Raw genomic sequence first — 27,579 nt, 5'->3', positions numbered from 1 at the left:
GTGTTTTACAAGTCACTCACGTAAAACACTGCCTAAAAAAACGAATTACATCGACATCGGAAAAACCGAAAATGCAGAATACGGCAGCTTAGTAAATTAGTCGTAATCAATTCAAAAAGTTGCATATTTACACTTTCGATGTCATTCGTGATTGAACTTTGACCTCAAACGGGAAAATACGAATCTTAGTAAATTTACCCCATTGTATCATATTGGATCTTCATTAAGATACAAAGTTTACAGCTTTGAGGACATTACTTATTTAATGAGGACTTTTTTTTTTATACTCATGTTGTGTCCTAAAAAAGTCACGTGGCTAATATTTTTATAATATTTTTATAATATATCACTGGATGCCGTTTATTGAGTTTTTCTTTTTAAAGGATATTAAATGTTTGTTCATATAAAAGTCTTTTAATACTTGACATAAAGAAATATATACACATTGATTGGATTGATGTGGTCTCAGTCATTTATGCACCTGGAAACTATGAGCGCATAAAGGGGGTCATTCTGAGTTGATCGCTCGCTAGCTGCTTTTAGCAGCAGTGCAAACGCTAAGCCGCCGCCCTCTGGGAGTGTATTTTAGCTTAGTAGAAGTGCGACCGAAAGGATCGCAGCATTGCTACAAAAAAAAGATTGTGCAGTTTCATAGTAGCTCGAGACTTACTCCTTCCTAGCTAGCGATCACTTCAGTCTGTTTAGTTCCTGTTTTGACGTCACAAACACGCCCTGCGTTCGGCCAGCCACTCCCCCATTTTCCCAGCCACTCCTGCGTTTTTATCTGGCACGCCTGCGTTTTATGACACACTCCCCGAAAACGGTCAGTTATCTCCCAGAAACACCCACTTCCTGTCAATCACTCAACGATCAGCAGTGCGACTGAAAAGTGTTGCTGGAGCTTGTGTGAAACTGCATCGGCTTTTGTGAAAGTACATCGCATGCGCAGAAGTTACGATTTTTTGCCTGATCGCTGCACTGCGTACAACGGCAGCTAGCGATCAACTCGGAATGAGGGCCAAAGTCTTTAGTAAATTGTATGTTTTTTTTAGTACAGCTGATATCAGCTGCTACTAATTGAGCTGTGTGTACACAGACACAGCTAGACTGAATTGCTGCTTGGTTTATCTATTAATAGACGATTTATTATAAACAACTTGGTAAAAAATATATATTAGTGCCTAGATAAGTTTGGCGAGTGTTTTGCATCTTCGCAATGGATCCTAGAAGTTATGTAAATGCAGCCGCTGCCGACATACCTGTTACCTTAAACATTCTCCTTCCCTGCCCCCAAATGGCTGCAGACTATGGGTGTCATTCTGAGATGATCATAGCTGTGCTAAATTTAGCACAGCTACGATCATTCGCACAGGGCTATCCCGCCCCACATGTCAGTGCCGCCGCGCCCCCTCCCCCACAGAAGTACAAAGGCATCGCACAGCGGCGATGCCTTTGCACTTTAAGAGTAGCTCCCAACCAGCGCAGCTTTAGCGTGCTGGCGGGGAGCTACTCATCGCTCCCCGGCCCGCAGCGGCTGCGTGTGACATCACGCAGCCGCTGCGGCCCGCTCCCCGTTCGGTCCGGCCACGCCTGAGTTGACTGGACCGTGCCCACGAAACGCCGCCGTTCCACCCCCTTCCCCTCTCCCCGCGCCCAGTGACCGCCTCTACCTGTCAATCAGGCAGAGGCGATCGTAGCGGCCCGACGGCCTTTGGCCGTCTGGCATGCACCGGCCTATTTTGGCAGTCCCAGGACCAGGGCCATTTCTACCCAATCTGTCTCCCAAGGCAAACATTAAAGAATGCGCATGCCCACCCCTCCGATATTTTAATTTAAAAAAAAGCATTTGTTCAATAAAAGGGGCGTGGCCTTGTATGAAAAGATTACCATACGCCCCAGTCGTGTCCCTGCCACTACAGTAATTTTATGCCCCACACAGTAATGCCCTTACACATTATACCCCAGAGTTATGCATCTGTCACCATCAGAGGCGTAACAAGGGTAGGGTGAGTGGGGCACGTGTCCTGGGCGCCTTGGCAGGCCCAGGAGAGGGGGGCGCCGCTGGCGGCCAGGGCATCATGCCCCACTCGCCCCCATCACGCCGAAATGTGAGGGGAGGAGACCGCAGCGTCTCTCCTTCACCGCCGCCAGAGCACTAACAGCGCTGCCAGCAGCGCTGCATGTGTCCGGTCTCCGGCATTAGCCAATCAGAGCTTGCTGACCGGCTCCTGATTGGCTGCCGGTCCGCGAGCTCTGATAGGCTGGCGAACCGGCGCCACACAGCCGCCGGAGACCAGGAGCGGTGAGGGGAAGGAGAGGCGCTGCGCTGCGCTCTCTTCCCCTCACAGACACAACAGCAGGTGAGTGACCGGGGGGGGGGCGCACTGTGGGGCATGTATCTGGCACAGTGGGGCATGTATCTGGCACAGTGGGGCATGTATCTGGCACAGTGGGGCATGTATCTGGCACAGAGGGGCACAGTGGGGCATGTATCTGGCACAGTGGGGCACAGTGGGGCATGTATCTGGCACAGTGGGGCATGTATCTGGCACAGTGGGGCATGTATCTGGCACTGTGGGGCAATGTATCTGGCACAGTGGAGCATGTATCTGGCACAGTGGGGTAATGTATCTGGCACAGTGGGGCAATGTATCTGGCACAGTGGGCCAATGTAACTGGCACTGTGGGGCATGTATCTGGCACAGTGGGGCAATGTATCTGGCACAGTGAGGCACAGTGGGGCATGTATCTGGCACAGTGGGGCATGTATCTGGCACAGTGGGGCACAGTGGGGCATGTATCTGGCACAGTGGGGCATGTATCTGTCATAGTGGGGCACAGTGGGGCATGTATCTGGCACAGTGGGGCATGTATCTGGCACAGTGGGGCAATGTATCTGGCACAGTGGGGCAATGTATCTGGCACTGTGGGGCAATGTAACTGGCATTGTGGGGCAATGTAACTGGCACTGTGGGGCATATATCCGGCCCTGTGGGGCAATGTATCTGGCACAGCGGGGCATGTATCTGGCACAGTGGGGCATGTATCTGGCACAGTGTGGCAATGTAACTGGCACTGTGGGGCATGTATCTGGAACAGTGGGGCATGTATCTGGAACTGTGGGGCAATGTATCTGGCACTGTGGGGCAATGTAACTGGCACTGTGGGGCAATGTATCTGGCAATGTAACTGGCACTGTGGGGCAATGTAACTGGCACTGTGGGGCAATGTATCTGGCACTGTGGGGCATGTATCTGGCACTGTGGGGCATGTATCTGGCACTGTGGGGCATTGTATCTGGCACTGTGGGCCATTTTCAGTGGCCACACCCCTTCTGGTGCGTGGCTACACCCATTTTTCCGACGCGCACATGCTTCTTTTGCTGTTTTTGTTGTTTTTGTTTTTTTTGGGGGGCGCCATTTTCCATCTTGCCCTGGGCTCCAAAAACCCTAGTTACGCCTCTGGTCACCATAATATGCCCCACACATTAATGCCCCTTACACATTATGCCACTTGCAAATTATGGCACACACAGGCTACTTACTTTTAAAGTGACTGCTCGTTGTCAGGGGTTGGTGCCTGCATCTTCTCCCCCCTTCTCCCAGCTGCCAGCATGTGGGCTGCATGTCAACGGCCCTCTCCAAGCCCCAGAATGTCTGATGGCAGCCGTGCCCACAAAAACATTTCTCATACGTCCTAGAGGATGCTGGGGACGACATCAAGACCATGGCGCATAGACGGGATCCACAGGAGACATGGGCACTCCAAAGACATTTAATTGGGTGTGAACTGGCTCCTCTCTCTGTGCCCCTCCTCCAGACCTCAGTTTTAGAAATGTGCCCAGGTCGACTGGATGCACTCTGAGGAGCTCTACTGAGTTTCTCTGAAAAGACTTATGTTAGGTTTTTTATTTTCAGGGAGATCTGCTGGCATCAGACTCCCTGCTTCGTGGGACTGAGGGGGCAGAAATAGGAACCAACTTCCTAAAGAGTTTCATGGCTCTGCTTCTGGCTGACAGGACACCATTAGCTCCTGAAGGGAACTGAACGCTAGCCGTGCCTAGATGCTCACTCCCACAGCACGCCGTCACCCCCTTCACAGAGCCAGATGTCAGAAGACAGGTGAGTGTTAGAAGACAGATCTTCAATCAAAAAAGTGACGGCTAAAGGGACCGGCTGGTGGGAGCGCAGCGCGCCATGTTGCCCACACATACACCGGCACTGCAGGGCGCGAGGGAGGGGCGCCATTGGCAGCATGAAACCTATGGAAACTGGCATAAATAAGGGGCATAAGTTGCTGAGGCACAGTCCTACCTCCACCAGTATAAAAAATTACCTCATAAAAGCTGAGGAGAAACACACCATTGAAGAGTGGAGCTGCCTCCTCAGTCAGCCAGCACACTGCTCAGCGCCATTTTCTCTCTCTCCTCTGCAGAGACAAGGATGGTCCTCCTCCACTACTGAACAAGTATCAGGGTGCAAAACAGGGGGGGCCACAGTGAATTTGGTGCTCTATAATTGTGTGATTAACATTATAAAAGCGCTGAATGTCAGTGGGCATTTTGTGTTCACAGACATTGTGTTACTGGCGCTGGGTTGTGAGCTGGCAAATCCCATCTGTGTCCTTCTGACAGATTTTACTGTGGGTCTGTCCCCCTATAAGTCCCGGAGTGTCTGTGGTGTGGTTCTGAACGTGTGTGACATGTCTGTGGCAGGGAACTCTGTGGAGACATGTTAGGGACACAGAGGTGTAATATGACACCAAGAGCCTGACTGGGTGAAAGGTCACATGATAGTGTAAATCATATCAGTAAGAGGTTGGACTGAATCGCATACAGAAAATGAAAATAATCTGTTGAAGATGTGATTTTTATTAGTTCTGCCTTTCATCCACAGGGACCTTTCTGGGTCACATACAAATCTGCACAAGTAGTACAAACTGATACCGACACGGACTCTGATTCCTGTGTCGACACTAGTGATTCCAGGGGAATAGTTCCTAAGTTAGCAAAAAAGCATTCAAAACATGTTTTAGCTATAAAGGACGTGTTAGAAGTTACGAATCCCCCTCTTTTACCACAAGGAGAGGGTTTACTTTAGTAAAGGAGTAATGTAATTTTCCCTCCACCTCAGGTCTGATTTAACCTGAAAAGAAATTTCAGATTCCCAAAAGGAATTCCGGCAGCTTACCTTTTTTCCAACAAAGGTGGGAGTCACCCCGCATTTTAGACAGGGCCCTGTCATAAAAGAGAAAAGGTGTTTCTCCCTGCGCATGGAATGGCTTCACTTAAGGAGCCGACAGACCGCAAGTGAGTGAGGTGATTTATTGATGTGGCCAATGGGACACTACTCAGGCCTACCATTGTCTGTGAGTGGGTGAGTAGTGCTATTGAAAAGTGGTCAGAAAACTTGTCATTAGACATTGACGCAATAGATGGAGACGAGATACTCCTAACGTTAGGTCATATCAAAGACGCTGCTGCATACGTACTAGAATCCATGAAATATATTGGTTTCTTGGGATCAAGAACCGCTACCATGGCAGTATCGGCTCGGAGGGCGTTGTGGATTCGCCAGTGGAATGCTGATGTAGATTCCAAAATAAAATATGGAGGCTCTCCCGTATAAAGGTGAGGCCTTGTTTGGTGATGGGCTGGATGCGTTAGTCTTGGAGGCTACCGCAGGTAAGTCGACATTCTTGCCTTATGCTCCTACACCGGCGAAAAAGACACATCACTCTCACATACAGTCCTTTCGGCCCAACAAATACAAAAAGGCCAAAGGTCTCCCCTTTTTTTGCAGGTAGGGGAAGGGGAAAAGGAAAGAAATCTACAGCGTCTCCCGGATCGCAGGAGCAGAAGTCCACCCCTGCTTCTGCCAAATCTGCAGCATAACGCTGGGGCTCCCTTGCGGGAGTCTGCTCCGGTGGGAGCACGTCTGAAACTTTTCAGCCAAATCTGGATTCAATCTGGCCTGAACCAATGGGTCTTACAAATAGTGTCCCATAGGTACAAACTAGAGTTTCAAGACGTCCCCCCATGCCGATTTTTCAAATCGACCTTGCCAGCTTCTCCGCCAGAGAGAGAAGCAGTAACAGCGGCAATCCCAAAAATTATGTCAAGACCAGGTCATAGTCCTGGTACCGTTGTCACAACAAGGGTGAGGTTTTTATTCAAGCCTTTTTGTTGTTCCGAAGCCAGACGGCTCGGTCAGACCGATTCTAAACCTAAAAAATCTGAATTTCTTCCTGAAAAGGATCAAGTTCAAGATGGAATCACTTCGGGCGGTGATTGCCAGTCTGGAGGAGGGGGACTACTTGATGTCGGTGGACATAAAGGATGCTTACCTGCATGTTCCCATTTATCCTCCTCACCAGTGGCGTAAGTTCGTAACAGTTGCCCGGAGGCAAGAAAAATATTGGTGCCCCCCTGTTTCCTATATTAAGATAAATATATGTATGTATGTATGTATGTATGTGTGCGCATATATATATATATATTCATACATATGTGTGTGTGTGTGTGTGTGTGTGTGTGTGTGTGTGTGTGTGTGTGTGTGTGTGTGTGTGTGTGTGTATGGAGTGTTCTGAAAAAAATGTATATACTGTATTTATACATTTAATTGCCTTTATTTTAAGTCACACATTTCTTAGCAGTCATACCCAGGATTAGAACCCATGACCTGCTTCACTGACAGCAGACACTTTACTGATGGAGTTATTTGCTCCTGTACAGGAAGCATGAGAATTCTAACTATATGAAGTTACGTGTAATTGTCAGAGAAGTATCTTCATATAGTTACAATTCTCATATTTCCTATACAGGAGCAAACAGCTTCATCGGTAAGGTGTCTGCTTCCAGTGTAATAGGTTGTGGTTTCTAATCCTGGCTATGACACTTGTAAAATGTGTATATTCAGTATAATAAAGAGGGTGGGATTTGTAAGGTGCAGGGACCAGTGAGGAAGTCGGCCACTGAAAAGACAGCGACAGCTATCAATTTACTTAATTCACTGGTGTCACAGAATGGGAGGAGAGGTGACCCCTTCAGAGCAGGAGTCCGGCGGCAGATGACTCCGTTGCCTCCCAGAGTTCTGCCTCTGCTCCTCACCAGGCTTATCTGAGATTCGCGATTCAGGATTGCCATTACCAATTCCAGACGTTACCTTTCGGTTTCTCCACGGCGCCGAGGGTATTCACCAAGGTGATGGCGGAGATGATGGTCCTCCTTCGTCAGAAAGGAGTCAATATAATCCCTTATCTGGACAACCTCCCGATAAAGGCGAGATCCAGGGGGCAGTTATTACAAAACATATCCCTCTCCCTGTCAATACTCCAACAACACGGGTGGATCATAAATTACCCAAAGTCACAGTTGGAACCGACGACAAGGTTGTCTTTTCTCGGGATGATTCTGGACACAGAAGTTCAGAGAGTATTTCTTCTGCTGGAAAAGGCTCTGGAAATCCAGAAAATGGTAAAACAGATATTGAAACCATCAAGTGTGTCGATCCATCAGTGCATTCGGTTGTTGGGGAAGATGGTGGCGGCCTACGAGGCCATACAGTTTGGCAGGTTCCATGCCAGAGTATTCCAGTGGGACCTGTTGGACAAGTGGTCGGGGTCACACCTACACATGCACAGAAAGATAATCCTGTCGTCAAAAACCAGGATTTCGCTCCTGTGGTGGTTGCACAGCTCTCACCTGCTAGAGGGATACAGGTTCGGCATTCAGGACTGGGTCCTAGTAACCACGGATGCAAGTCTCCGAGGCTGGGGAGCAGTCTCACAGGGAGAAAACTTCCAGGGACATTGGTCACATCTGGAAGCCTGCCTTCACATAAACGTGCTGGAGCTAAGAGCCATTTACAACGGCCTTCAACAAGCGGTACATCTTCTTCAAGACCATCCCATGCAGATCCAGGCGGACACTGTAACAGCAGTCGCATTCATAAACAGGCAGGGCGGAACGAAAAGCAGAGCGGCAATGGCAGAGGCGACAAAAATCCTCCGCTGGGCAGAAAAACATCTACAAGCTCTGTCGGCAATATTCATTCCGGGAGTAGACAACTGGGAAGCAGATTTCCTCAGCAGACACGATCTCCATCCAGGAGAGTGTGGCCTCCACCAAGAAGTCTTCGCAGAGGTGACAAGTCTTTGGGGAGTTCCTCAAATAGACATGATGGCATCTCGTCTCAACAAGAAGCTTCAGAGATACTTTTCCAGGTCGAGAGACCCTCAAGCAGTAGCAGTGGATGCACTGGTGACCCAGTGGGTGTTTCCGTCAGTGTATGTTTTCCCTCCACTTCCGCTGATCCCAAAAGTACTCAGGATCATAAGAAAGACAAGGGTTCGAGCAATCTTCATTGCCCCAGACTGGCCAAGAATGGCTTGGTAGCCAGATCTTCAGCAGTTACTCATAGGAGATCCTCGGCCTCTTCCTCCTCGGGAGGACCTGCTGCAGCAGGGGCCGTGTGTGTACCAAGACTTACCGTGGCTACGTTTGACGGCATGGCTGTTGAGCGCCGTATCCTAGCCAGGAAGGGTATTCCTAAGGAGGTCATCGCCACCCTTATTCAGGCCAGAAAGGGAGTAACGTCAAAACATTACCACCGTATTTGTGAATCCAAGAAAGCTCCTACGGAACAGTTTCGCTTAGGACGTTTTCTCCATTTTTTGCAGGATGGTGTGAAGCCGGGCCTACGATTGGGATCAATCAAGGTATAAATTTCGGCCTTGTCAGTGTTCTTCCAAAAACAATTGGCCTCTCTTCCAGAGGTTCAGACCTTCGTGAAACGGGTTCTGCACATCCAGCCTCCATTCGGGCCTCCAGTGGCACCATGGGACCTTAACATGGTATTGCAGTTCCTTCAATCGGATTGGTTTGAGCAGGGCCGGCTCCAGGCCTACTAGCACCCTGAGCGAGAAAATATCAAAGCGCCCCCAAGTGGGCGTGGCCTCGTGGAAAAGTGGGTGGGGCCTCACAACTTCATATAATTAAACTATAAATAAATATATTTTCACACCCCCTCTACGCACACAATTAGCACCATTACACATAACAGCTACAGTAATGTTCCTTACACACAATGTCTCCAGTATAGTGCCAGCTACACATAAAATCTACAGTAGTGCAGTGCCAGATACACATGATATACACCCCAGCAGTGCCAGATAGACATGATATGCACCCCAGCAGTGCCAGATACACATGATAGTGTTCACTCTAGGATTTTTTTAGGGCAGGGTGCTGATCACGGGGAGGGCACATTATGCATTCGGGAGGGCACATTTTCAAGTTAGAAGGGTAAAATTATGTACATACCGTAATGCTTGGTGCTCCGTAGGAGAAATCATGGACAGTGCGCGCCGAAGGCGCGCATCAAAAATGTAGGGACGTTGCTTCGTGGGGAAGGGGCGTGGCCACATAATAGTGGCAATTCGCATTACACCACACAGTAGTGCAGCTAATACACATTGCACCAGGTAGAACCTCCTATACACACTGCGATAGGTAGAGCACATTATGCACTTGCGCCAGGCAGAGCACGTTATACACTTTGCGCAAGGCAGAGCACTGCGACACATTGCACCAGGTATTGCACTGAGACACGGGAAACTACATGATATGCCCCCCAGCCGTGCCAGCTACACATGACATGCCCTCCAGCAGTGCCAGATGCACATGACATGCCCCCCAGCAGTGCCAGATGCACATGACATGCCCCCCCAGCAGTGCCAGATGCACATGACATGCCCCCCCAGCAGTGCCAAATGCACGACATGCCCCCCCCAGCAGTGCCAAATGCACATGACATGCCCCCCAGCAGTGCCAGATGCACATGACATGCCCCCCAGCAGTGCCAGATGCACATGACATGACCCCCAGCAGTGCCAGATGCACATGACATGACCCCCAGCAGTGCCAGATGCACATGACATGCCCCCCAGCAGTGCCAGATACAGAAATGCCCTTACAGTGCCAGATACATAAATGCCCCCACAGTGCCAGATACATTAATGCCCCCCACAGTGCCAGATACATAAATGCCCCCCACAGTGCCAGATACATTAATGCCCCCCACAGTGCCAGATATGCCCCCACAGTGCCAGAAATGCCCCGACAGTGCCAGATACATTAATGCCCCCCACAGTGCCAGAAATGCCCCCACAGTGCCAGATACATTCATGCCCCCCCACAGTGCCAGATACATTAATGCCCCCCCCACAGTGCCAGATATGCCCCCACAGTGCCAGATACATTAGTGCCCCCCACAGTGCCAGATACATTAATGCCCCCCAGCAGTGCCAGAAATGTCCCCACAGTGCCAGATACATTAATGCCCCCCCACAGTGCCAGATACATTAATGCCCCCCCCACAGTGCCAGATATGCCCCCACAGTGCCAGATACATTAGTGCCCCCCACAGTGCCAAATAAATGCCCCCACAGTGCCAGATAAATTAATGCCCCCCACAGTGCCAGATAAATTAATGCCCCCCACAGTGCCAGAAATGCCCCCCACAGTGCCAGATACATTAATGACCCCCACAGTGCCAGAAATGCCCCCACAGTGCCAGATACATTAATGCCCCCCCACAGTGCCAGATACATTAATGCCCCCCCCCCACAGTGCCAGATATGCCCCCACAGTGCCAGATACATTAGTGCCCCCCACAGTGCCAGATACATTAGTGCCCCCCACAGTGCCAGAAATGACCCCACAGTGCCAGATACAGTAATGCCCCCCCCCCACAGTGCCAGATACATTAATACCCCCCCACAGTGCCAGATATGCGCCCACAGTGCCAGATACATTAGTGCCCCCCACAGTGCCAAATAAATGCCCCCACAGTGCCAGATAAATTAATGCCCCCCACAGTGCCAGAAATGCCCCCCACAGTGCCAGATACATTAATGACCCCCACAGTGCCAGATAAATGCCCCCAGTGCCAGAAATGCCCCCACAGTGCAGATACATTAATGCCCCCCACAGTGCCAGAAATGCCTCCCACAGTGCCAGAAATGCCCCCTACAGTGCCAGATACATTAATGACCCCACAGTGCCAGATAAATGCCCCCAGTGGCAGAAATGCCCCCACAGTGCCAGAAATGCCCCCACAGAGCCAGAAACATTAATGACCCCCACAGTGCCAGATTAATGCCCCCACAGTGCCAGATAAAAGCCCCCCACAGTGCCACATATGCCCCCAGTACCTGCTGTGCCGATGAGGGAGGAGGAGGAGTGCTGCTGTACGATCCGAAGCCTGAAACAGAACATGTGCGCGCTGTGCGGCGCCGGTGTCTGACATCAGGCGCCGCATAGCGCGCACATCTCACTAACAGACAGGAGGCGGCGGCGCGGGTGAACAGCCGCTGCCTGCAGGCTTCCAGGACAGGGCCGGCTCCAGGCACCGACATGGCGGCCCCAGCGTGCGGCGCCCTTTAAGGGTGGCGCCCTGCGTGGCCACTCGTGTCGAACATGCCTCGAGCCGGCCCTGGGTTTGAGCCTCTACAAAAGATAGAGTTGAAGTTTCTCACTTGGAAAGTGGTGATGCTTTTGGCATTGGCATCCGCAAGGCGGGTGTCTGAATTGGGGGCCTTGTCTCACAAGAGCCCTTACCTGATTTTCCATGAAGATAGGGCAGAGTTGCGGACTCACCAACATTTTCTTCCAAAGGTGGTTTCTGCTTTTCACATAAACCAACCTATTGTGGTGCCAGTAGTTACCGACACATTCACTGAGTCAAAGTCTCTAGATGGGGTTAGAGCTTTGAAAACCTTTGTTGCTATAACAGCTCGTATATGGAAAACAGAGGCTCTGTTTGTCCTGTATGATCACAACAAGATTGGCTGTCCTACTTCCAAGCAGACTATTGCACGGTGGATTAGAAATACGATTCAGCAAGCTCATACTACGGCTGGATTGCCGTTACCGACGTCGGTAAAGGCCCACTCCACTAGGAAGGTGGGCTCATCCTGGGCGGCTGCCCGGGGTGTCTCGGCATTACAACTTTGCAGAGCAGCTACTTGGTCAGGGTCAAACACATTTGCTAAGTTCTACAAGTTTGACACCTTGGCCGATGAGGACCTAAAGTTTGGTCAATCGGTGCTGCAGGGTCATCCGCACTCTCCCGCCCATACTGGAGCTTTGGTATAGACCCCATGGTCTTGATGTCGTCCCCAGCATCGTCTAGGACGTATGAGAAAACAGGATTTTGATAACCTACCGGTAAATCCTTTTCTCCTAGTCCGTAGAGGATGCTGGGCGCCCGTCCCAGTGCGTACTTTACCTGCAGTTTAGTTATAACAGTTACACAAGTTGTGTTATCTTGGTTTCAGCATGTTGCTGCAATTAGTTCATGCCTGTTGGCGTGTGTTATGTTGAATGCCATGTGTGCGGCATGGTTGAGGGTGTGAGTTGGTAGATATCTCACCACTAGTTAAGTAATTCCTTTCCTCGAAATGTCAGTCTCCCTGGGCACAGTTCCTACTACTGAGGTCTGGAGGGGGGCATACCTCCCAACTTTTCCCTTCTGTAAAGAGGGACACACGCGCGGCTGCGCGCGCTCCCGAAAAGGGGGTGTGGTCTATGAAAAGGGGGCGTGGTCTCGTGGGAGGACCCGTGATCGCGAGCCACGCCCCCATTTTAGTCACTGAAGGGGCATGCCCAGCGCTCTGTGAGCCGCTGGCATGCCCCCTCTCCCTCTGTCTCCAATGAATAGACGCTGTGCGCATGCTAAGCAGGGCAGCGAGAGACAGAGACTCCCAACTGCCCCCCCCCCCCCCCACCGCGGGACACTGCGGCCCGCGGGTGGGACAGCGGGACAGTCCTCCAAAAAACGGGACTGTCCCGCAGAAATCGGGACAGTTGGGAGGTATGGAAGAGGGGCATAGAGGGAGGAGCCAGTTAACACCCAATGAAAAGTCTTTGGAGTGCCCATGTCTCCTGTGGATCCCATCTATGCCCCATGGTCTTGATGTCGTCCCCAGCATCCTCTACAGACTCGGAGAAAAGGATTTACCGGTAGGTTATCAAAATCCTATTTTCATCCACACTCCTGAAGTGGCACATACACATACACACATCACAGGGACAGTATTCTATTCGCATGCACTCACAGGGCCTTTTCAACTATACTCACTTGCAGCTGATACTGAGTTGGACCTATGCCCATTTGTGTACTGTAACATTGTACTGCACTACGCACACACAAATCTTTTACATGTGCCTGCTTACTACTTTTGGGGTTGGAGAGAAGATGCTGTCAAACATAGCCCAAGTACTGTAAGGTAATACAGGTTGAGTATCCCATATCCAAATATTCCGAAATACGGAATATTCCGAAATACAGACTTTTTTGAGTGAGAGTGAGATAGTGAAACCTTTGTTTTCTGATGGCTCAATGTACACAAACTTTGTTTAATACACAAAGTTATTAAAAATATTGGCCCTCATTCCGAGTTGTTCGCTCGGTAAAAATCTTCGCATCGCAGCGATTTTCCGCTTAATGCGCATGCGCAATGTCCGCACTGCGACTGCGCCAAGTAAATTTGCTATGCAGTTAGGAATTTTACTCACGGCATTTTCATCGTTCTGGCGATCGTAATGTGATTGACAGGAAATGGGTGTTACTGGGCGGAAACAGGCCGTTTTATGGGCGTGTGGGAAAAAACGCTACCGTTTCCGGAAAAAACGCAGGAGTGGCCGGAGAAACGGAGGAGTGTCTGGCCGAACGCTGGGTGTGTTTGTGACGTCAAACCAGGAACGACAAGCAGTGAAATGATCGCAGATGCCGAGTAAGTCTGGAGCTACTCAGAAACTGCTACGAGGTATGTAATCGCAATATTGCGAATACATCGTTCGCAATTTTAAGATGCTAAGATTCACTCCCAGTAGGCGGCGGCTTAGCATGAGCAAATCTGCTAAAATCCGCATGCGAGCGAACAACTCGGAATGACCCCCAAGGTGTATATGAAACATAAATGAATTGTGTGAATGTACACACACTTTGTTTAATGCACAAAGTTATAAAAAAAAATATTGGCTAAAATTACCTACAGGCTGTGTGTATAAGGTGTATATGAAACGTAAATGCATTCTGTGCTTAGATTTAGGTCCCATCACCATGATATCTCATTATGGTATGCAATTATTCCAAAATACGGAAAAATCCCATATCCAAAATACCCCTGGTCCTGAGCATTTTGGATAAGGGAGACTCAACCTGTATTTGTGTAACTGCAAACTGATATAGACCTGCAGACACATACTGTAGATGAGAGTGATCTGTTGAAATCGTTCAGACATGTGGAGATATTACCTGTTTTAGTATATCTTTTGTGAGTGCAATACCTGAGGGCAGACCCAACAACCTTCCCCGTATATGGTTGTGGACTTTGGAGTGTGATCATTTCTCCTTTTCACATGCTCATGAATATTTAGAAATATTACTTAATGTATTATACTATTGCTATATTTCTCCTTACGTCCTAGAGGATGCTGGGGACACTTCAAGAACCATGGGGGTATAGACGGGATCCGCAGGAGACATGGGCACTTTAAGACTTTAAAAGGGGTGTGAACTGGCTCCTCCCTCTATGCCCCTCCTCCAGACTCCAGTTAGATTCTGTGCCCAGTGAGACTGGATGCACACTGAGGAGCTCTCCTAAGTTTCTCTGAAAAAAGACTTTTGTTAGGTTTATTATTTTCAGGGAGACCTGCTGGCAACAGGCTCCCTGCATCGTGGGACTGAGGGGAGAGAAGCAGGCCTACTTCTGTGAGTTTCAAGGCTCTGCTTCTTAGGCTACAGGACACCATTAGCTCCTGAGGGTCTGATCGCTAGGTACGCCTAGATGCTCGTTCCCGGAGCACGCCGTCATCCCCCTTACAGAGCCAGAAGTCAGAAGACGGGTGAGTAGAAGAAGATCAGAAGACTTCAGTGACGGCTTTGAGGTACCGCACAGCGTCCGCGCTGCGCGCCATGCTCCCACCAACACAGCGGCACTATAGGGTGCAGGGCGCGGGGAGGGGGGCGCGCCCTGGGCAGCATAAATCCTCATTTAAGTAACTGGCAAAAGTGGTATATAGTGCCTGGGCACTGAATCTGAACCACGCCAGTATAAATATTTGAAAAATAGCGGGGCTGAAGCGCGCCATTAAGGGGGCGTGGCTTAGCCCTCACAGCTCTCATCAGCACCATTTTCTCTCACAGAGCTGCAGAGACGCTGGTCCTGTCCACCTACACTGCTGTACAAGTAACAGGGTGCAAAATGGGGGGGGGGAGGGGGGGCACAATTAATTTGGTGCTGTTTTAATAATTATAAAAGCGCTAACAGGTCTGAGGCATTATATAAAACGTTTCAGTACCGGGATAGGCGCTGGGTTGTGAGCTGGCAAACTCCCTCTGTGTTTCTCTGACAGGCTTTACTGTGGGTCTGTCCCCTATATGCCCAGTGTGTTTGTGGTGTCGGTACACGTGTGTCGGCATGTCTGAGGCTGAGTGCTCTTCCCAGGAGGAGACTGGATTAGGGAAAGAAACGACTGTGGGAGTGACCCTGTCGGCACCGCCGATGCCTGATTGGGTAAATGTTTTGAGTGCTTTGAATGCGAATGTGGCTCTATTAAATAAGAGATTGGATAAGTCTTAGTCTCAGACCCAGGCATGGAAGAAATCCGTGGAGGATGTGTTGTCACAAGTTCAGACCCCTTCGGGGGCACAAAAGCGTTCTTTTACCCAGATAACAGATACCCAGATATGGCCTCTGACTCCAGTGTCGACTATAGTGATGCCAGATTAAATCCAAAACTGGCTAAAAGCATTCAGTACATGATTGTGGCGATAAAAGACGTGTTACATATCACGGAGGACCCTGCTGTTCCTGATACAAGGGTCTGTGTGTTTAAAGGAAAGAAACCTGAGGTAACGTTTCCTCCCTCTCATGAACTGAACGCTCTTTTTGAAAAGGTTTGGGAAAATCCTGACAATAAGTTTCAGATTCCCAAGAGAATTCCGGTGGCATATCCGTTCCCCTCTGGGGATAGGGAAAAGTGGGAATCACCCCCCACTGTGGACAAAGCTCTGTCACGGCTGTCCAAAAAGGTGGCGCTTCCATCTCCTGACACGGCAGCCCTAAAAGAACCTGCGGAACGTAAGCAGGAAAATACATTAAAATCCATTTATGTCACTACGGGTACGCTACTCAGACCTGCCGTTGCTTCAGCGTGGGTGAGTAGCGCTATTGAAAAGTGGGCAGATAACTTGTCATCTGAGTTTGATACCCTTGATAGGGATAACATTCTTTTGACTCTGGGTCATATCAGGGATGCTGCAGCCTACCTTAAGGAAGCTGCGAGGGACATTGGCCTTTTGGGATCAAGAGCCAATGCTATGGCAGTCTCAGCTAGGAGAGCATTGTGGATTCATCAATGGAATGCTGATGCTGACTCTAAGAAGGCTATGGAGTCTCTGCCGTATAAAGGTGGTGTCTTGTTTGGTGACGGCCTTGCTGACCTGGTATCTACGGCTACCGCGGGTAAGTCATCCTTTTTACCTTATGTTCCTGCACAGCAAAAGAAAACGCACCACTATCAGATGCAGTCCTTTCGGCCCAATAAATACAAAAAAGGACAAAGGTCTTCCTTCCTTGCTTCTAGAGGAAGAGGAAAGGGACAAAGGTCACCGGCTGTGGCAGGTTCCCAAGAGCAGAAGTCCTCTCCGGCTTCTACCAAATCCACCCCATGCCGTTGGGACTCCTCTGCGGGAGTCCGCACCAGTGGGGGCACGTCTCCGACTCTTCAGTCATTTCTGGGTTCGCTCGATCCTAGACCCAGGGGTATTAGAAATAGTGTCCCAAGGGTACAAGCTGGAATTTCAAGACGTGCCCCCTCGACGATTTTTCAAATCAGCCTTACCAGTTTCTCTTCCGGACAGGGAGGTGGTATGCGGTGCTATACAAAAACTATGTCAAAATCAAGTCATTGTCACGGTGCCCCCGTCACAACAGGGAGAAGGCTTTTATTCAAGCCTGTTCGTGGTCCCGTAGCCAGACGGCTCGGTCAGAACTATTCTGAACTTAAAATCCCTCAATTTCTGTCTAAAAAAAATTCAAATTCAAGATGGAGTCTCTCCGAGCAGTGATCTCCAGTCTGGAGGAAGGGGATTTTATGGTGTCGGTCGACATAAAGGATGCCTACTTACACGTCCCCATATATCCTCCACATCAGGCTTACCTGAGGTTTGCCGTTCAGGATTGTCATTACCAATTTCAGACGTTGCCGTTTGGTCTGTTCCCGGCTCCGAGGGTTTTCACCAAAGTTATGGCGGAAATGATGGTTCTCCTGCGCAAGCAAGGAGTCACAATTATCCCGTACTTGGACGATCTCCTGATAAAAGCGAGGTCCAAGGAACAATTACTGCAGAGCGTGACGCTCTCCCTGACAATTCTGCAACAAGATGGTTGGCTCCTAAACTTGGCAAAATCACAGTTGGTTCCGACGACAAGACTGTCGTTCTTGGGTATGATTCTGGACACGGAAATACAGAGAGTTTTTCTTCCAGTAGAAAAGGCTCTGGAAATTCAGAACCTGGTCAAACAGACTCTGAAGCCAGCAAGAGTGTCGATTCATCAATGCACTCGGTTGCTAGGGAAGATGGTGGCGGCCTATGAGGCCATTCAGTTTGGCAGATTCCATGCCAGAGTGTTTCAGCGGGACCTGTTGGACAAATGGTCTGGATCCGATCTGCACATGCACCGACAGATAATCCTGTCTTCCAAAACCAGAATCTCACTCCTGTGGTGGCTGCACAGCTCTCACCTCCTAGAGGGACGCAGATTCGGGATCCAGGACTGGATCCTGGTGATCACGGATGCGAGTCTCCGAGGCTGGGGTGCAGTCACACAGTCACACAGGGAAAATGGTCAAGCCAGGAAGCTTGTCTACACATAAACATTCTGGAGTTAAGGGCCATTTACAACGGCCTTCTACAAGCGGAACATCTTCGCGATCTGCCCGTCTTGATTCAGTCGGACAACATAACAGCAGTGGTGTACGTAAACCGCCAGGGCGGAACGAAGAGCAGAGCAGCAATGGCAGAAGCCACAAAAGTTTTCCGCTGAGCGGAAAGGCATGTAAGCGTTCTGTCAGCAGTCTTCATTCCGGGTGTAGACAACTGGGAAGCAGACTTCCTCAGCAGACACGATCTCTATCCAGGAGAGTGGGGTCTTCATCAAGAGGTCTTTGCAGAAGTGACAAGTCGTTAGGGAAATTCCTCAAATAGACATGATGGCGTCTCGCCTCAACAAGAAACTTCCAAGATATTGTTCCAGGTCGAGGGACCCTCAAGCAATAGCAGTGGACGCCCTAGTGACACCGTGGGTGTTTCAATCGGTATATGTGTTCCCTCCGATTCAACTCATTCCAAAAGTGATAAAAATCATAAGAAGAACAAGGGTTCAGGCAATCCTCATTGTTCCAGACTGGCTAAGGAGGGCTTGGTATCCAGATCTTCAGGAATTGCTCATAGGAGATCCCTGACTTCTTCTTCTGCGAGAGGATCTGTTACAGCAGGAGCCGTGCGTGTACCAAGACTTACCGCGGCTTCGTTTGACGGCTTGGAGGTTGAGCGCAGGATCCTAGCCCGAAAGGGTATTCCCGGTGAAGTAATTCCCACACTGCTTCAGGCTAGAAAAGAGGTAACTGCGAAACATTATCACCGTATTTGGAGAAAATATGTGTCTTGGTGTGAATCCAAGAAGGCTCCTACGGAAGAATTTAAGCTGGGCCGTTTTCTCCATTTTCTGCAAGCAGGGGTGGATGCGGGCCTAAAGTTAGGCTCAATTAAAGTACAAATTTCGGCCTTGTCAATTTTCTTTCAAAAAGAATTGGCTTCCCTTCCGGAAGTTCAGACTTTCGTGAAAGGCATGCTGCACATCCAACCTCCCTTTGTGCCCCAGGTGGCACCATGGGATCTTAACGTGGTGTTGCGGTTCCTGCAATCTCATTGGTTTGAACCTTTACGTAAGGTAGAGTTGAAATTCGTCACTTGGAAAGTGATCATGCTGTTAGCCTTGGCCTCTGCAAGGCGGGTGTCTGAATTGGCGGCTTTGTCTCACAAGAGCCCCTATTTGATCTTCCATGAAGATAGAGCGGAGTTGAGAACTCGTCAGCAATTTCTGCCTAAAGTGGTGTCATCGTTTCACATGAACCAACCTATTGTGGTGCCAGTGGCTACTGACGCCTTTGAGGAATCGAAGTCTCTAGATGTGGTCAGAGCTTTGAAAATGTATGTAGCCAGAACGGCTCAGATTAGGAAAACAGAGGCTCTGTTTGTCCTGTATGATCCCAACAAGATTGGGGCTCCTGCTTCCAAGCAGACTATTGCACGCTGGATCTGTAATACGATTCGGCAAGCTCATTCTACGGCTGGATTGCCGTTACCGAAATCGGTGAAGGCCCATTCTACCAGAAAGGTGGGCTCATCCTGGGCGGCTGCCCAGGGGGTCTCGGCATTACAGCTTTGCCGAGCAGCTACTTGGTCGGGTTCAAACACTTTTGCAAAGTTTTACAAGTTTGATACCCTGGCTAAGGCAGACCTTTTGTTTGATCAATCGGTGCTGCAGAGTCATCCGCACTCTCCTGCCCGTTCTTGAGCTTTGGTATAAACCCCATGGTTCTTGAAGTGTCCCCAGCATCCTCTAGGACGTAAGGAGAAAATAGGATTTTAATACCTACTGGTAAATCCTTTTCTCTTAGTCCGTAGAGGATGCTGGGCGCCCGTCCCAGTGCGTACTGTATCTGCAGCTATTGGTTATGGTTACACACGTGTTGTGTTGCGGTTATAGTCAGCCTGTTGCTGTCATTATTCATGCCGTTGCATGCGTTGGGTTGAATGCCATGTTGTACGGCATGTTTGGGGTGTGAGCTGGTATGTATCTCACCTTAGTTTAAATCAAAATAAATCCTTTTTCCTCGAAATGTCCGTCTCCCTGAGGGCATAGAGGGAGGAGCCACACCCCTTTTAAAGTCTTAAAGTGCCCGTGTCTCCTGCGGATCCCGTCTATACCCCCCATGGTTCTTGAAGTGTCCCCAGCATCCTCTACGGACTGAAAGAAAAGGATTTACCAGTAGGTATTAAAATCCTATTTTTTCTGCCATCCTCTTGAAGTTTAGACATAACACTAAAAAGGGACTTTGAAATCAGCATTGGCATACCTCCCAACTGTTCCACATTTAGCGGGACAGTATTGTTTTTCTGGGACTGTCCCACTGTCTCCCCCACTGGCTGCAGTGTCCTGAAGGGGGGTGGGCACACACCGCTGCTCTGCATAGAAAACAGCATCTATTTACAGTGCATGCAGAGAGGGCAGCCCCCACAGGGTGGAGAACAGGGGTGCCGCGAAGCTCTGCTCCCTTCCCCAGAGGCTCTGCTTCCCACACCTCAAAGCACCAATGTTGGGGGGTATGGTGTTGGAAAGACAATACATCACTCAATGAATGTATTATGGTATCTTCATATGCTAAGCACCAGTACTAGATTTACCATTGTTCGATTGCTAGCTTCAGAGCACACTTACTAACTGTTACCCCTCTGGGAGACTGCAGATGCATGTAGTCACTGACGGGTGCACCATATGCACAATGGCACGCACAGTGGAAACACAAGAGGGGGCAGGGCCAAGATGACACAATTCTGTGAGATCTACATCATCTTGTCCCCCTGTCACACATATTTCACTAAGAAGTGAGCGGAATGCAAAAGGTTGTCCTTCTTCTACAGGAGAACGAATATTACTTGTGTGCTCCAGCTACAGTGGGGATTGTAGCAACGTTTATCATAATGATCAATTGGCAGGGACATACTGTAACATAACCAGACTTATGTGGACACAATAGCAACATGTTTTAAGGGCCCAAAAAGAATCACGAGGGTACAAAATATACATATACACAATACATGTAGAGCTTTGACAGGGGAGATACCCATCACACCCCTAGAAGCTGCACCACATGCTACTATTGTAGTCACACCGTTATCTAGAGCAGTGTAGTCCCTGTCTGGTGAACATTGCACCATGACTGGATTTGTGTTCACCAACATTGCACTGTTTGATTGTGTCCTAAACTCTTTCTCTCAGGCAGAAGAGAATAAAGTTGTGAAACTGCAACTTGAGATCACTCAGCTAAAGACAGACACCGACAAACACATTCAGGATAAAGAGGAGGAGTTTGAAGCCATCAGGTAAATTCTCCACTTCTTTTTGACACTACGTACTGCAAACTGTACCAGGGAAATTCAGGTAAGGTATTTCTTCCCATCTCAATCTAATATTGTGTATGACGTGTTAGTGTGAATATCATGCAAATAAATGACTAATGCAAGACAGTATGGCGCCTGTTTATAAAAAGGAAAAGATCCCTTAATCCGTTGAAAACTGGCATTTTGCCTAATTTAGGGATTCTCCCTAATTATCGATGCCCAAAGGATGTGATGGCCATTTCCAGATATCCTGGGTAGAGGTCATCGTAGGGGTCTGATGTGATTGTTTCCACATGCAAACCTTTATATTGGATATTTAAGGACAGCAGTGGTACCTATAGTACTGGCTGTCCTTCTATGCTGTCACTAGGGCTAAGTCAGATGCAATTATTTTCACGGATACAAATAGCGAGTCTTAGCATACAGCGAGTTTACATATCTCCAGACAATTCTGAGTCTGACAGATCTTGGCCAGATTTCTCTTTGCAGGAAATGGCCAACTCAGGGCGGGAAGTAGGCGGTGACAATGCAAGTGCACAGAAATGTTCTGTGTTACGGGAATGTCATTGGAGTTACATCAGGAGTGTATTTAGTGGTCAGACTGCCACTAGGAACAATAATATTGGGTGCCCGCCAACCCACACTTCCCTTATCCCCTGTGGGCTTTTGACATAACTATCCCCTACAGCTTCCTGTTTTTTTTTTTTGTTTGTTTTTTTGCATTTTGTGGGCTTCTATGCTTCTGAGACGCCCCCTGGTTAGACAGAATCTTCCAGGCTCCTGGACTGCACATGCGCCTGCTCCAGAGACTCACCCAATGCACCATGGAGAATGTACCTGTAGCTGCAACTCAATTGGTGCATTGGAAAGCTTGGTTGCAGAGGACTGTTATGCCGCTCCCAACCAGTGGCACTCCTAGTGGGAAATCCAGCATGGAGTTTCATAGGTGTAATACTAGAGTTCCATACCATTCTGAGTTGTGCATACAGATCTCTTGCACCTACCATGTGACAATACTTATGATGATGACGAAAACACTGTGGGCTGAGTGGTTTCCGCCTTGAATCCCAACAGATCATGGCATTAGCCCTACGGAAACTCGCATAAGTGTAAAGCAGTAAACCTGGCTTCTGGGGCATCACACAAAAGCAAACACTTTGTGTACTACTCAGAATCCGCCCAACCATCTCAAGGTGGCAATGGCAGATGCAATAAGGCATAAACATGCATTATTGTACGAATACTTTCTTTCTTGTTTACTGCATTTTTTATTATTTATTTATTATTATCATTTGTATTTTTACAGTGTTTGCAAGGGAGGCGCATGAGTGGGGGGGTAGTAAGAGGGTCATCTGCGTCAGAGCTATAAGCGCTGGGTGGAAGAGAAGTGAGTTTATAACTGTGTCTAGTTTGCAGCCAGTTATAGCTGTGAAGGAAGAGACATGACTTGGGACTCTTTGAAGCTCTCTAATATGCAGCTGCTAGACACACTTCTCCAGCATTACCAATTGTGAAGACATTGCTACTTTTATTTTTTGCTTGTGAATAGTGAATCGTCATGTCTCTGACAGGACTCCCAGTATGTAACATCTAAACGTATGGTATTATTAAAAAGTAAAAAAAGAAAATCATAAACATTTTCATACGGATTTTATTATGGCCCAAAATCTTAACAAACTTTAAACAATGTACACTACACATATTTGGCATAAATGTTCTGTGGGTTCATTTTATTTTGCTGAAATAGGATAATAGGAAAAGTTAAAAAAAAACCTTCTGTGGTAAAATGCTGATTACCTAATTTGCCAATAAAGAAATTTGGTAGCCACAGGTGGCCATTTTGTTAGGCAGTTTTCCAGATTTATATCACATTAACCCAAAAAATATAATCGGTAATGACTGAAATTTCTATGTTGATTGTAATGCAGCTCCTTATCTACTACTCCAAACACTGGATCAATCTAATTTGGTTATCCATGTTTGTGGTCAAAATAAATACGGGACCTCGTATTTGGCAAATTGGCATGAGTCTGTATTATCAGTGAAATCTAGCTCTGTCCTCACATCAGTTCATTCCTGGCTTTATCAATTGCAAATTTAAGAAAACACCTCACATCAACAGTCTTGTACTATCTCTCCCCCCGCAATATGGCTCTTAAAAGATTTACCCAATGAGGGGGTCAGTTAGTCAAATTAATGTTTTTTTTTACATTTATATTCTGCATGTAGAAAGAACCACCTACGTGCCATGGAATCGCTACAGGCTAGTTTAGACGTTGAGGTGAAAGGTCGAGTTGAAGCAATGAAAGTGAAGAAAAAGCTGGAAAATGATATCAATGAACTGGAAATACAACTGGAAAATACCAATAGGAACAGCATGGAGTTGATGAAACTAATAAAACAGCAGCAACAACAAATTAAGGTGATTAAATAATTTTTTTTTAGATTGTCTATAAGCCAACATAGCCTCTGAGTGCCTCCAAACATTCACCTTGAGTAGGTATACCTACATTTAAACTAAAAAACAAATTTCCCCAGCGCACCAACTGAGACCTGACCCGGAGACACCCTAAGTTCCTCCAATATGGCACTACAAGGATCTGCATACCCTCCATCTACTAATCCCATCATGCCTCTCAGAACAGTGAAACACAGAAGGGTAGTTGCTCAAATCATTTTTTATTTGGTCCATCACAGATACATACAAGAGAGCAAGTTAATCTAGTCTAGAAATAAAAAATCCCCAGTAGCATACCATAAAGGACAAGAAAAAAATGTAATGCAGAAATCACAGTTACATACATTTGGAAACATATGGTAAGCCATCTGCTACAGCAAGGTGTCTCTCCTCTGGTGGTCCTACATTACATGATAATAGCACCTACTCTGGGTCATACAGTTCAGTATTTCTAAATTGAGAGCCAACTCATCAGGAGGCACACCATGATCGTGCAATACAAGGATCAGCATACCCTCCAACTACTGATCTCATCAATGCCTCTCAGAACATTGATACACAGAATGGTAGTTGCTCAAATCAATTTATTGGTGCATCCCAGGTGAATGTAAGGGAGGGGTTAATCTGGTCTAAAAAACAAACTAATTCCCACAACATACGATAAAGCACAAAATCCTACTGGATAATGCTAAAGCAGAGATCTCAGTTACATAAATTTGCAAACATATGGTAAGCCACCAGCCACAGCAAGGTGTCCCTGCTCTGGTTGTGCTACACTACAGGATAATAGCACCTTATAGGATATATGTCTCTTTTGCTGGTTGAAGCACCAACGCTGTCTACTGACACAACCAGCAGCAGCACTAGCAAATTTGCTTTTGTGCTACTGTACTTGCAGCCACTATGAGCACTCAGTCTCCTGACAGTGAACAGGCTTCTGGTAAATAATGTTGTTTTTCCGTAATTCATGGATAGTCTAACAGTGGGCAATGATTGCTTCAATAGAAAGTGCCATGACCTCCTTATAAGTCTGTCTGTGACAATGGAAAACGATTAACATTATTAGTTGCACCTATGGCCGGATTAAGGCAGGGGCGAAAGGGGCAGTCGTCCCGAGGCCCCTACACATTAGGGGCCTCCACACCCAGCTCCTGAAGCTGTCAGATGAGCCCGCCTGTAGCCTTAATTGGAATGTCCAGGTCTCCCTCAAATACCAGCCTGCTCCATCACTCACTTGCCGGGCTTCACCGCAAACTCCACCTACTACTGTCACTCCTAGTCAGGCTGCTCCTCCTGGGGCTGTCTTGAGCAGGGACTCACAGTACTGTTGAGGGGAGGAGAGTCCGCCTCCTTTCCCGGTCGTCGCCGCCGATGCTGTCGCCGGGACCCTGCAGTGATTCTGAGACCGACCGCTCACTCTCTGGAGGTCACCGGAGATTAACAGGGCTATCACCATGCAGCAGCCGGCACCGTGTTGGGAGCAGCCGGCACTGTGTTGGGAGCAGCAGCCGGCACTGTGCTCCTTGTCCCCTACTTGGTTGCCTGGTCGGTCACCCAGCGTCATTGATCCACCTGACCGCTCATCATCACTGCCAGGAGGAGCTGCGTGTCGATCCCCAGTAATATAGCAGTAGCCCGGGAGCCCAGCACGCTGTGGGGATGGCAAACCTCATTAGACAGTACTGAGTGTATAGTTATATATATACTGGTGTCTGTACACATTTTACACAGGGAGGGAGGGCAGTTGTTAAGCAATTTTACTAATGGGGGCCCCTACAACTTCTATGCCCCTGGGCCCCCACCATCCTTAATCCGGCCCTAGTTGCACCCATCTATAGACAAATGCCTCAAACCCATTTTCTTCTTCCCAATTCATCCAGAGCAGGAGTGTCCCAAGTGAACTCAGATGTTCAGGCTACAATTAACAAGGCATCTTTTACATATGTAGGTAGCTCAGAATCCTGATCACGGTTGTCTCTGACTTGGCAGTATCTAAAACTGTAAAGAATAGGCACTCTGAAAGATTGAAGATGGTTACCTATAGTCAGTGCTGTTATGCGGTGCAGCAGGTCATGGGAACCTCTCCACCAATACTCCAGGTAAACAGAATGGACCTGGCTATGGTTAGCGCTTGCTGATTGAGTTTGAGGACCTATGTTAAAGCATGGCTCTAGTGTCAGGGAATAATAATAATAATAATAATAATAATAAAAAATAATAATAATAAATAATGTGGCAGAATTTGGCCATTTAACTGAGAACAATGAAAGAAAACAAAGTAAGCCATGATGTAGAAAGCCCTTGTGGGAATAAGGTGTCTAACCGGAATATCCATTGAGACTCTTAACGGGAAGAGTCTTTGTGAATGGCCTCATCTTCGAGATAATTGGGGAACGTCTTTATCACAATAGAGAAAGCCTATACAATATAACACATGATGCATCTTCTTACCCTTTCTGTGTATGTGCAAGTCTTCAACTCGTCCCTAAGTTTAAGCAATAACATCAAAGACTGCAATTACTGATTAAACCATATTGTTCAATCAACAAGCCAGTGTATAATTGAAATATTCTCCTTATGCAGTGGCTTTGAAAATACAAGAAGGAAGGACCATCAGTGATGCATTAATGCTTGGAAATGCTTGGAAAGCATTTTATTTTTGTTCCAATTCAAATGGGATCATCAGTGCCATTCAGTACATTGGTTAGGCAAAATGATCCCTATGGCTACATGAATTTTCAAATAAGGTTTGTCGTGGCCACTTATATGGAACCACTTGTAAAATACAATACGTGAGCGAGTCTGGAAAGTATCTGTGTCTTTTCATCAACAAGTAGATCTTACTAACGGCTTTACGGACCATTTACATGTGGATGTAAGTCATATTGATGACACGTCTCTCAGATGTAGCAGTGAATGTCCGCGCTTATTGGTGTTACTTTCACAATCTCCTGAAATGCCTTTTCAGAAGTAGGCAAATATGAACAAGAATACTCACAGATGTGTTAAAGCATGAGATACAGAAGATGCCTAATTATATCATAGGCTTCCACATTCCAGTTGAGAGTGTTCTCAGATATTTGTTGAATATATTACGATGATCTGTGTTTGTGTTTCAGGATCTACAGACACAGATGGAGGAAGAGTCACGTCAGCATGATGATACCAGAGAACAAGTTAACTTACTGGAAAGACGGAACAGTATTATGGCTTCAGAGCTGGAGGAGACTACAAATGTGGTGGAGGCATCTGATCGTTCTCGCAAGGCTTTGGAGATAGAGCTGATGGATCTAACTGATAAATGCAATAAATTAAACAATCAGGTAATCCTAATTAAATAAAGTAGGTAAAATGTCAGATTAATGGTCAAGTTTTAGTGTGTGTGTGTGTGTGTGTGTGTGTGTGTGTGTGTGTGTGTGTGTGTGTGTGTGTGTGTGTGTGTGTGTATATATATATATATATATATATATAGTGGAGACAGAAGACTGTGGCACTCCCAATTTATGATCAAAGCAGTTTTTACTGAATTACATCAATACTAACATGCCTGTAGCAGCCAACGTTTCGGTGCCGCAAGCACCGTTTTCAAGGCAGGCATTAGAAACAGCAGGACTGTATAGTCCTGCTGTGTCTAATGCCTGCCTTGAAAACGGTGCTTGCGGCACCGAAACGTTGGCTGCTACAGGCATGTTAGTATTGATGTAATTCAGTAAAAACTGCTTTGATCATAAATTGGGAGTGCCACAGTCTTCTGTCTCCACTATCAATATTACCACTGAAGGCACCCACCAGAACTATTCCAGCAACGAGTGACGGTTCGACCCTGCATTTTTATATATATATATATATATATATATATATAAC

The 27,579-nt window shown here is 47.7% G+C and overlaps 1 protein-coding gene across 1 annotated transcript in view; it reads left to right on the top strand.

The window, feature by feature from the left end:
* The window catches only part of LOC135056040 (myosin-16-like), a 580,471-nt gene that overhangs the window by 491,110 nt on the left and 61,782 nt on the right, over positions 1-27,579 (top strand). Inside the window, exons 14-16 of the mRNA XM_063960763.1 lie at positions 21,136-21,239; positions 23,487-23,679; positions 26,835-27,038. Coding sequence (XP_063816833.1) covers positions 21,136-21,239; positions 23,487-23,679; positions 26,835-27,038 — 501 coding nt within the window. The remainder of the gene's footprint in view (positions 1-21,135; positions 21,240-23,486; positions 23,680-26,834; positions 27,039-27,579) is intronic.

This window comes from Pseudophryne corroboree, chromosome 3 (assembly GCF_028390025.1).
Source record: "Pseudophryne corroboree isolate aPseCor3 chromosome 3, aPseCor3.hap2, whole genome shotgun sequence".
Lineage (NCBI taxonomy): Eukaryota > Metazoa > Chordata > Amphibia > Anura > Myobatrachidae > Pseudophryne > Pseudophryne corroboree.
Note: the sequence above shows the minus strand (reverse complement) of the source record. Positions and strands in the feature narration are given on the sequence as shown.